This window comes from Geotrypetes seraphini, chromosome 15 (assembly GCF_902459505.1).
Source record: "Geotrypetes seraphini chromosome 15, aGeoSer1.1, whole genome shotgun sequence".
NCBI classification, from domain to species: Eukaryota; Metazoa; Chordata; class Amphibia; order Gymnophiona; family Dermophiidae; genus Geotrypetes; species Geotrypetes seraphini.
The window spans coordinates 3,165,117-3,177,425 of NC_047098.1; the positions used below are offsets into that span (position 1 = coordinate 3,165,117).

General features: G+C 42.3%; 1 protein-coding gene across 2 annotated transcripts in view; it reads right to left on the reverse strand.

Annotated features, from left to right (window-relative positions):
- Positions 1 to 12,309, reverse strand: part of HP1BP3 (heterochromatin protein 1 binding protein 3) — a 53,907-nt gene that overhangs the window by 13,957 nt on the left and 27,641 nt on the right. For both annotated transcript variants that reach the window (XM_033921883.1, XM_033921884.1), the window contains exons 7-8: positions 6,545 to 6,699; positions 2,856 to 2,946 (exon numbers count right to left, since the gene is read on the reverse strand). In XM_033921883.1, the coding sequence (XP_033777774.1) occupies positions 2,856 to 2,946; positions 6,545 to 6,699 (246 nt within the window). The remainder of the gene's footprint in view (positions 1 to 2,855; positions 2,947 to 6,544; positions 6,700 to 12,309) is intronic.

Consider the following 12,309-nt stretch of genomic DNA (forward strand, 5'->3'; position numbering starts at 1 on the left):
GACATCTTGTATTCATGTTCTTTGTTTTTCTTTCACATTCACCGCTCAGCGCCCACATAAAACACACTTGTGCTGCTTCTCAAAGTGCTCATACTGAATGTGCCAAAAACTAATGTACAACGCCGCCGTACAAAAACAGTGGCCTCAGGACCACTTTTTGCTCAGTTTATTTCTTGTGTCTTTTTTTCATTTTTGTAAACTTTTCACAGTTCACCAACAGTCTCAAGTTAGAGCAGACCCCACATGGTTCTCTAAACTGTAGTCAGTGCTGGTATTGGAGGCAAGGTGTACAGTTGAGGCTCCTCTAAACACAGAAAACCTAGGGAGGTGGGAGAAATGGGAGGTAGGGACTCGACCCTTTTGAGTGTAGCACCCCCAAGGTCTATCCTGACAGCAAAATGGACCAGAAAAATTCCTTAACCAGATCCAAAAGGTCCAAAGAAACCTCAGGACAGACTGCACAATCTTACCACTCCACCTGCTGGAGACTGAGAAAAGACTGATTGTAAGAGGGACTGCACAGCCCACTTGTACAGTAGCCAAAAGTTGGTGCAGTCTCCACCTGCTGGCAGAGGAATGTAAACCCATCCGTTTATGTGCCGGTCTGGAGGGATGCTAAAGAAACTGCTGCTTGCCACAAGGAGAATCTGTACACTATTAATGAGAAATTAGGTTCTTACCTGCTAATTTACTTTCTTTTAGCCTCTCCAGACCGGCATAGGCATTTTACAAGCGGTTATATTTCATCATGGCCAGCAGGTAGAGACAGATAAAACTTTGGAATGGTACTTAATAGTTTACTCCCCCTAATTACCTCAGTCTGCTGAATAGCCAAGCAGAACTAAGAACTGTAAACAGAAATAAACAAGACTCCGAACAGGAGTACCAACTAATATAACTAAATGCTGTTGGAAAATGCAAAGAAGAGATCCCAACAAGAAAATGTCCCAACAGCTATGCCAACTGAGCCACAGCCGCTGTTCTTCAATTCTTCCCGGCCCTAGAAAAATATTAGAGCCCGCAGAAAAAACAAAATCTGCATGCGCAACACCCTGAAAACAACACACCATAGATAGGGTGGGGGTCCTATGACAGTCTGGAGAAGCTAAAAGAAAGTAAATTAGCAGGTAAGAACCTAATTTCTCTTCCTTTAGCAATTTAGCCAGACCAGCACAGGCATCTTACAAGCGGGATATACCAAAGCAGATCCCATTATGGGTGGGACCCCCGAAGGGCTGACACCAGAACACGCTCATCGAACACCGCGTCCCGAAGTGCCTGAACATCCACATGGTAGTGTCTGACAAAGGAATGCAAGGAAGACCAAACAAGTGAAGACTCAGCCCAAGAAGCCGCCTGACCCCTAGTGGAATGAGCCTTGAGTAAATCCGAACAGGCTTCTTCTGAAGAAGGTATGCAGAAGCAATAGTCTCCTTGATCAAGCGTGTAATGGTAGCTTTGGAAGTGACATTTATTTATTTATTCATTTTTCTATACCATTCTCCCAGGAGAGCTCAGAACAGTTTACATGAATTTATTCAGATACTCAAGCATTTTTCCCTGTCTGTCCCAGAAGGCTCAAAATCTATCTAATGTACCTGGACCTGCTAAAAGGACAAAGAGACGATCTGATTTTCTAAATTCCAGGGTCCTTTGGACATAAGAGCGAAGAACCCGAGAAACATCCAACTTGCACAAATGATTCTGCTCTGCAGATCCGTCCTGAGAGCCCAACACCAGGAGGACCACTGACTGGTTGACATGAAAAGGAGACACTACCTTAGGCAGAAAGGAAGTAATAGTCCGCAAAATAACCCGTTCCCTAGAAAACTCCAGGAATGGAGACCTACAAGAGAAAGCCTGCAATTCAGGAACACATCTAGCAGAAGTAATTGCTACCAAAAAAAACGCTTTAAGAATAAGTTCCTTCAATGTGCAGGCCCCCAAAGGATCGAAGGGTGGGCGCACCAGCACAGACAAGACCAGATTAAGATCCCAGGAAGGAACAGATAGTCTAACGGGAGGCTTGAGCAACTTGGCTGCCCGCAAAAAGTGAACTCCCCAGATGATCCCTGGAACTGAAGTAGGACCCCCAGCCACCTGTAAATGCCCTTGAGAAATGGCAGTCAAAAGCTGACCCCGTAACAACTCCCGAAAGGCTGACAAGGCTGCAAGCTGAACCTGAAGAGAAGACCAAGCCAGGCCCCAGTCCAGGCCATCCTGTAAGAACTCTAAGATGTTAGGCAGGGAAGCGCAAAAAGACCACTCCTCAAATGTACCCTAAACCTGCACAAAAGCTCGAGAAGTGGAAAGTCTCCAAACTTTTTAGCTAAATTGCTAAAGGAAGAGAAATTAGGTTCTTACCTGCTAATTACTTTCTTTTAGCTTCTCCAGACTGTCATAGGACCCCACCCTATCTATGGTGTGTTGTTTTGTGGTGGTATAAAACTATTAGTAATTTGGTTAAAAAAAAAACCTAAAAATGGTCTGAGGGATATTTGGAGCATTGAGATTAAACATCAGATTTCATCAGATTCTTAAAGGGGGCTGTGATTTAAAAAAGGTTCTGAATCACTGCTCTAGATGTTACTACTTTCAGCTCAATAACATCCCTTACTCTCCACAGTTTCAAATAAGAACAGAAAATGATGCTCAAGACAGCTCCACAGCTACAAGGCTCTGTAAAGTTGCTGTATGCTACACAATTTTTTGTTTAAACACTTTCCAGGTATAAGATTTACTACAGTTCAATGCATTACCAATGCAAAGGCAAAATACTTTATCAAGAAATGGAAACATTTAGATACTACAAAGCTACAGAAACAGAAATGATAATTATGAGAGTTTAGTCTGACCTGGAATGTTCCAGAAGCTCCTTTGCCAGTGATTTGTTCTAGCTGTCCTTTCTCTACTGCTCGCTGAAGTGCGTTCTTCAACATCTGAGGCCTAATGGGAATAAGAAATTAATTCAGTGTTACAAAGCAGCACCAAAGAGGGAAACCCCGTTTCCTTTTCATCCAGAGTGATCAGTCCAGACCAGCGAGTTATATCCCCTGACCAACAAGTAGAGGTAGAGAACTAGATAGTTTCCAGTGACTCCGCTGGCATACTAGATAGGCCATTTGGCCTTTATCTACTGTCATGTTTCTATGTTCTAAGAGGTACAGCCTGGAGCTATTCTATATTTCTCTAACTCCTGCATAAACTGCAGGTTGGACTGGCGCAGCTCTTGTCTCTTTCCCTAGCTTGAGACCTGACTCCCACGGTAGGATTGTCCTGAAAAGGCGCTGCAAACCTCTTCAGAATAATGACCTCACAACAACAACCCAATTGCTGTACATAATATAGGTTTATTAGTAATAGACAAAAGGCAGCTTACATGGAACAACAGTACAGCAGATTGAGCCAATGGATAACATACAGAGTAGCCAGCTTCTGTTATGGATCCATCCTGAAACTTAAGCCAGCCCGTATGCTACTTATATACTTTAGTTCAGTAGCCTAGAGTTATATGTATTACCTAGTTACAGATTACATACTCCCTTTCCGTTGGATTGTCACATTTATTATTTCTTTTTTTTATAAATCTTTATTCATTTTAAATTTTACAACAAGTGTACAGAAATTCATTCAAATAGTATACAATTCCACTTGAAATTCTACAATTCTCACACAAAAGGGTTTAACCCCACCCCACCCCACATGAAACATACTTTATAGACAAGTATCACATAATATAATAACTATATCATTAATTTATTATTTCTATTGATTGTATGGTCTCTATACTTATCACTGAGTCATGTTGAAGCATGGATGTCACTTACTGTCAAATCTGATTCCTCTATTTCTCCTGACAATGCATTCTTAATACTAAGTTCAATAATTTCTGAGAGTAGGCCCCTTCCTTCCTGAGCTTCATTGTCGCTCTGTCAGCAATTAAGATAACTTCGTGCCCGCGACGGCCCTTAGGTCAAAGACCAGTGCCCTAATTGAGTCTAGCCTTACCTGCTTATGTTCTGGTTCAGCAGGAACTTGTCTAACTTTGTCTTGAATCCCTGGAGGGTGTTTTCTCCTTTAATGGCCTCCGGAGGATGAATGAGCATGGAAAGAACCAGATTGAGATCCCAAACTGGAACTGACAGATGAACTGGAGGTCGGATCAATTTCGCCGCTTTTAAGAAACGAATCACATCAGGAGAAAAGGCTAAACGCTGATCATTATAAAGACCATGAAAAGACAACAAAGCTGCAATCTGAACCCTAAGGGAGGACCAGGCAAAGCCCCACTCTAGGTCATCCTGCAAAAATTCCAAAATGTGAGGCAGAGACGTGTGAAGGAGAACTATGTCAAGAGCAGAACACCTCTCTTCAAAGAGATGCCAAATGTGCAAATAAGCCCGAGAGATGGAAAGTCTCCAAGAACCCAAGAGGGTGGAGATCACTTTATCCGAATATCCTCTCTTACTTAGAAGTTCCCTTTCAATAGACAAGCCATTAAGACAAAAGGGACCCAGCTCGAACATGGGAATGGGACCCTGAGTCAGAAGGTCGGACGGGAGGGGCAGAGGAAGATGATCTGCCATGAGAAGATGAACCAGATCTGCGTACCACGTGCGCTTCGGCCAGTGCAAAGCCATCAGGATCACGTAGCCTGTGTGCCGAGCAATGCGAAGAACTCTGTCCACCAGTGGCCATGGAGGAAAGACATACAGCAGGCTGTCCATCGGCCAAGCTTGAACCAGGGCATCCGGCCTGTTAATCCCTGCGCTGGGTCAACTCGAAGGGTCCAAGCCCGAGACACCACTCACCGGGTTCCAGCACATGACAACCAAGGAAGTCTAACTGTGGGAAGCCAAGATATCTAAAAGGTGAGAATCTGCTCATTCCATGAGAAGAGGTGACTTGTGCTACCAGATGACTCTTGGTTCCCCCCTGACAACTGACGTAAGCCACCAATGTGGCATTGTCCGAGAGAACCCAAACCGACTTGCCCTCCAGCAACGACTGGAAAGCTACTCACGCCAACCGAATGACTCTGGTCTCCAGAATATTGATCGACCATGAAGTTTACACCGGTGACCAGCTGCCCTGAGCCGAGCGACCGAGACATTGGGCTCCCCAATCGAGGAGACTTGGAATCTGTGAGAAGCACTGTCCACTGGAGCTCAACTAGACTCACTCCTGAACCAGATTGGAAGCCGACGAGCTGTGCACATGTGAAGGGGAATCCTGCTCACTGGCACTTGAAGCCGACGAAGATTCCCCACGCAGCAGCTGGAATACTTTGTGCACAAGCCAGCCGCATCCAGCGCACACACAATGAGCACTTTTTCTGCTTCTTTAAAGTGCTCACTGTGATCCGCCAAGCAGACAAAACAAAACTGTCAGTTAGTAATAAAAGGCAATAAAAATCAATTAGGGCTATTTAAAGCTTCCTTCCAGACCAGATGTCTCAGAACTTTTTTTTTTTTACAAAGTAAATATTTTAATGGACAAGAAAGCAGACCCCCACAGGCTCTCAAAGCTGTAGTCTTTGCCTGAACTGTGGCAAGGTGTACAGCCAAGGCACCTCTAAGAAAAAATTTGGGGAAGGGACTCGACCACTCGAATGTGGCACCCCTGAGGTCAGATGGACCCCTGAAAAGAGTCCCCAAAGCTCTGTCCAGAAACCATAACAGGGACAATAAGGCCACTAATCAAATCTAACAGGCCCTAGCTAACCAAAAGAGAGACTGCACAGGCTTACCACCTCCACCTGCTGGAGATTGAGAACAGACTGATTGTAGATGGGACAGCACAGCCCACTTGTACTATTACCAAAAGTCAATGTGTGCTCAGTCTCCACCTGCTGACAGAGGAGCATAAACCCATCTGTTCTGTGTCAGTCAGGAGGGATGATAAAGAAATGTATGTTATTTCTCTTTTCTCCTGTTACAGTGGAGCTCAATAGTTTTGGTACAAACTGAAGAGGGAATTATATGCCACTGGTGAAGGAGAAGGAGCTAAAAGATGTGACTGCCACCCTTCTGCAAATGGTTCGCGAGCATGAATTGATCAACTAATGTATGGACTTCTGTATATATTAAGAGAAACAAGACAAAAGGGACAAATTCTTGGAGGAAAAGTCCATGATGGGCTATTAAGACAGACATGGGGAAAGTTACTACTTATCCCTGGGATTAGAACAGAATCTTGCTACTCTTTGGGATTCTACCAAATTTGTGATCTGACTTGGGCACTACTGGAAGCAAGATACTGGACTTGATGGATCATCAGTCTGACCCAATACCAGTCAACTGTCCTGGCACCCCCACCCGAGAGAGAAAATTTTAGTTACTGAAAAAAAGGGGGATAGGAATAAAGGAAATGGCAGAAGAAACAAAGTGTTCCATTAAATGGTGAGGAAAGAGAAATAGACCCACAAACATTTCATAACTTGGCAATGTCCTACAAGAAATACATGAAAAGCAGAGAAAATAAATCTTATTTCACTTTGCCTGAAGCCATGAAATGCATTCAGATATTAGCCAGTTGCACCCACCTGCTGTCCACGTTGAGTTTGGGATAATACTGAGACACATATTTCTTGATCAGGCTGTAGGAAGCCTCCTTGGGCTCACAAAGGCGGGTGAATGCAAGTGGCAGGATGTCCTCCAATTTAACCTGCTGCTCTGGCGCTGCTGTGGAGCTGCTTTTCTGGGAGGTGAAGGGAGGGATAAAATGTATTGTATCAACCTCTGTGCATGAATACAAAGAAATTATCAAACAGGTGTGAAGAGCCAGCTATGCTGCAAAGTTTATTGTTGGTGTAGAAAGCTATTTACTAACTTCGTTATAAACTTATTTTCCTGCAGTTTCATGGTCACCACAAGTAGGTCCCCAGCAAGCCGGTTTTCATGCATGAGCGTACTTATGAGAGGCAGCACAAACTGAAAAGGAACTAAATATTCTAGAACAGTGGCTCCCAAACCTGTCCTGGGGGACCCCCAGCCAGTCAGGTTTTCAAGATATCCCTAATGAATATGCATGAGAGAGATTTGCATATAATAGAAGTGACAGGTATGCAAATCTCTCTCATGCATATTCATTAGGGATATCTTGAAAACCTGACTGGCTGGGGGGAGCCCCCAGGACAGGTTTGGGAACCACTGTTCTAGAATATTTAGTTCCTTTTCAGTTTGTGCTGCCTCTCATAAGTATGCTCATGCATAAAAACCGGCTTGCTGGGGACCTACTTGTTGTGGTGACCATGAAACTGTGCAGGAAAATAAGTTTATAACGGGGTTCCCTGAATGGAAAAATCTTAATACTCAGTCCAGTTTGGAATTCTTATGTTATCAGGCGGACTTTCTGGGTCACCAGGCTGCACAATGGTATAAATCTATTAGTGATTTGGTTAAAAAAAAAAACTAAAAATGGTCTGAGGGATATTTGGAGCATTGAGATTAAGCATCAGATTTCAGCATCTCAATGGCCACAAATTTGGTCTTGGAGAATGAGATGTACAATGTCATCGTCTATGAGACAAACTTGGGTTTTTTTTGTTACATAGAGCTTTTTGGACCCCAGTTAGATTACAAAAGTTAAATAGTTCTTTGTCTAATAGATGCTGGCATTGTAATCTGGATGTAGGGACTTTGGATCATCTTTTGTTTTACTGTCCCCATATCTTAGCCTTTTGGAACTCAATCTGGGATCAAATAAATTGTTTATTGGAAAACCATGTAGCGTTATCTTATGATACTGTGATATTTGGAATGTCTATGAGAAAAAAGAGTCAGATATCATCGTGTAATAATAAACTTTTAATGATCATGACTGGAGTTGCCATCCAACATATTACTAATAATTGGAAAGATCATAGTAGGCTGAATTTTAATTTTTGGTGGAATTAATTATGTCACATATATAGAATGGAAAGATCAATAGCGATACAAAATGGAAATTATAATAATTTTATTAAAATTTGGGAGCCATTAACATCTTTTTGTCATGATTAAATGCCATTTTTCTATTAGTTATACACCATATAGTATTGGGGGAGGGGTACAGAATAAAATCATCTAAAGTGCATCCTATATAATAAAAAGCTAGCCGCGCATGCGCACTCCTATCGGCGTGCTTCTGTGATCAGTAGGTCTGTGGCCGCAGGAGTGCGCATGCGCGAATCCCCAGCACTTACCTACACTCACCGGAAGGACTGGACCCCAGCGCTGGACATCTTGCTCTCCTGTCGGCTCCTCTCACGAGCCGCACCAGCGTTGGAGAAGGCTTCCGACGCTGGCGGGGATTGAGAGGAGCCGCAGCGACACCTCAAGGGGCGGGAAAGGAAGCGCAGAAAAAAAACTCCAGCTGCTACTTTCTTCGCGAGCTGACTCCAAACGCCGATTCAAGCAGCGTGTGCAGCACTCTACACATGCTGCTTCGGGGCCTTCTACTGCCCTGATTTGCTCTGTCGCGTCTCTGATGATGTCATCAGGGACGTGCCAGAGTAAATCAGGGCAGTACAAGGCCCCGAAGCAGGTGTGGAGAGTGCTGCACACACGAACTCTCGGCGGGAAGGGAGGAGGGGGAGGGCCACGCTACTTTAAAAAATTGGGATCCGCTGAGGAGGTTTCGTGCAAGGTCGGAGTTGCTGCTTCCAGAAGGGAGCGCTGAGAACGCAGGAGACGGAAGCAGACGCCCCCCCCCCCTCAGCGCAATAGCGGCACCGAGGGAAAGGAGGACAGCTTTCCCCGGAGCTTTCAATATGGTGCGTCTCGGGGGGGGGGAGGGGGGAGTCATTTATATTTGTTAAGTAATATAAAACTGTCAGCTTGGGAGAACAAATCTTTTTTTTCTCTATAAATAGTCTATCTACTACCCCACAATTTCCTTTTCTGTTGAACTAAAGAATAGCATTTATTTTAAGCAACATGAATTCTAATTTGAACAGGATAGAAGTTGTTTCTCTTGGTGTCTAAACCCTTCTTTCATGTAGATTTGTTAGAAAATGGGTCACATTTTACATAAGACCTACATATATTTGTGGTTGGGTGTGAAAAGATGTGTGTAGGTGAGTGTGGGGTGGTGTGTGGGGTGGGTAGATGTTGTGCATATGTGGTGGAGTTGTGGTTGGCTGGGTGGGTTTGTGGAAGGGGTATGGGGATTGGTATATGTGTGTATGGGGAAGAATAATAATCCTCTATAATAAAACCCTAAGCGCGCATGCGCACTTAGGGTTTTATGTTTCCTGCCTCCGTGAGGTGTGCTTCCGTGCAGAATTCGATTTTCAAACACAGAGGCAGGGAGAACATGGAGGTAGGGGACACGCTGGCGACTCCTCCCTCCCACCCTCATTCACCAACCGCTGCTGCTCCATCTCTGATCGCCGGCTGTAGCAAACCTCGCAGGCCATTGTGCACCTCGATAGCACGTTCCTTCTGATGCACGGTATCGTGTCACAGAAAACGTGCTACCAAGGTGCAGAGCGGCCTGTGAGGTTCGTTACAGCCGGTAGGCTGTTTTAAAGAAGAGGAGCCGCATGCTGGACAGGAGGAGCAGGTAAGAAGTGCTGCTGGACAGGGGGAGCAGGGAAGAGGAACAGGGGAGCAGGTAAGAAGTGTTGCTGGACAGGGGGAGCAGGGAAGAGGGACAGGGGAGCAGGTTAAGAAGTGCTGCTGGACAGGGGGAGCAGAGAAGAGGGACAGGGGGTGCAGGTAAGGACAGGGGGAGGTAAAAGGAAGGGAGAAGGCCTACTGCTGGACAGGTGGAACAGGCAAGGGGTGATGGTGGACAGCCGAGGAAAGAGAGAGACAGAAAGCGGCTAAGGAGAGAGAGAGAGAGAAAGAAAGAAAGACACACACATCTATTCTAGCACCCATTAATGTAACGGGCTTAAAGACTAGTCATCCAATATTTCCAGATGACCTTAAATCCACCAATTTTAATCTTGGAGTTCAGCCATATAGTCTGAGATGTAGATTTATTTATAGGAATAGGTGTTAAATTATCTACAAATTTTATAGTTTCCCAAGTATCTACTAAAATTCTATTGGCCTTATATAATCTAGGCATCTTAATACTCATAACATGACAATCTCAGTGGTGACAAGAATTTCCATTCCAACCACAACCAATCAGGCAGAATTTCCATGAGCTCAGGGAGGATCCAATACATACCCTGCCACATAATATAGGCTTGATGATACCTATAGAAATTTGGAAAATTTACCCCACCCTCCGCAACTGATTTTTGTAGAGATACTAGAGCCATTCTTTCTTTATTCCCTAGCCAAATAAATTTAGTAAGAATACTATTTAACTTTTTATAGAAGGATCTCTGAAAATGTACTGGCAACATTCCCATTTGGGAACAAACTACAGGCAAAATCATCATTTTAACTGTATGGACTCTCCCCCATCAAGACAAATGTAAAGGGTTCCATTGCTCACACATTTCCGTGACCTTCAACAATAGTTTATTTTCATTAATTTTAATTGACTCATCCAATGTATTATGAATCCAAATTCCTAAATACTTAATCCCTTCTTCCTTCCAAAGAAAAGGGAATGAACCAAATAATCTCTTTTGACAATGAACATTTAAAGGAAGAACCTCTGATTTACTCCAATTTATTTTATAGCCAAAAAATTTTCTGAATTTTTCAATTAAATCTAACAAACTTGGAATGGTAGTCTCAGGATTTCTCAAATGAAGCAAAATATCATCTGCATATGCAGAGACTTTATATTCCCGAATAAGGAATACCCTGAATCTCCTTTGTTTGATCACCATTTTATCTCCTTCTCTCTTGATCTGTACAAATTAAAATTACCACAGCCAGTCTCCAAAACTAAACTTATCTCATTCCGAGACTATTCCAAACTAGATACGACAGATATCATTCCCTTCCTTGACCCATCTATTTTAACATCTTCATCTATTTCCACTGAAGACCAACTATCTTCTTGGAATTCATCCTTGTTATCTCTTCTAGACACCAAAGCTCCAATAATAAATAAAACTTCATCTTTTCGTAAATTTTCAAATCCTTGGACACGCCAGAACTTCACCTGATGAAACAACAGTTACGTTCTTTAGAACGAAAATGGCGACATACTAAAACACAAACCAACCTTCAAATTTATAGAGACAATGTCTCATCTTATAAAACCAAAATCAACCAGGCAAAAAAAACATACTATTCTAAAAAAATTGACAAAGCTAAATATTCCTCTACTTTATATAATATTTTAAAATCCATAGATCCAAAAAACAAAATAAACAATACTACCCAGAAGTCTACTTTAAAAGCACAGGAATTAGCAGACGCATTTAATCAAAAGATCATCAACATCCGAAGTTCTTTTCCTTCTATCACAACCAGCAATTCAACGAATATTAATCAAACTGAATTCATTCTACAGCGAGTGCTCCAATTTTAAAATCCCTTCCATTAAAGATATAGAATCTCTCTTTCAACAAATCAATTTAAAAGATTCCGGTTCCGAAATTATTCCACCATTTTACTTAAAAAAACACTTTTCCTGCTTTGGACCTTTCATTCACTCACTTATTCTAAAGAGTTTACTCACTGCCACTGTCCCATCCCTATGGAAAACTGCTATTATTACCCCTATACTCAAAGATCATAAAATTAGTACCAATGAATTATCAAATTATCGCCCAATAGCCAATTTACCATTTCTGGCAAAATTAACAGAAAAATTTATATTTAATCAAATTTCTGATTTCATTGAAAATACTAACGCTTTACATCCTAACCAAACAAGCTTTCGAAAATTTCATAATACGGAATATTTTATGATTGGACTAACAACTAATATTCAATACTTTTTAGACAACCATAAATATGTGGTCCTTTTCTCACTAGACATTTCAGCAGCTTTTGACACAATAGACCATGATCTACTTTTAAATAGGTTAGAATCGATAGGTATAAATGACAAAGTATTTTCTTGGTTTACTTCGTATCTTGCTAATTGTATCTCGCTAGTCAGGTTTAATAACGAACTCTAACTTATTCTTCTTCTTTCGAAATTCCTCATGGATCTATTTTGTCCCCTCTCCTGTTCAACATCTTTCTTTCTTCACTACTAAGTATCTGCCAGTCTATTGGTTTCACTCCCTTCTCTTACGCTGACGATATTCAACTCATTCACCCACTGGATCCAGAAAACGATAATGAAATTTCATCTATTAGTAAAAAACTAGAAACAATTCAAAACTGGCTTACTTCAAAATAAATTGGCATTAAATATAAATAAGACCAAATCAATGCTCTTCACTTGGAAAAAAGATAT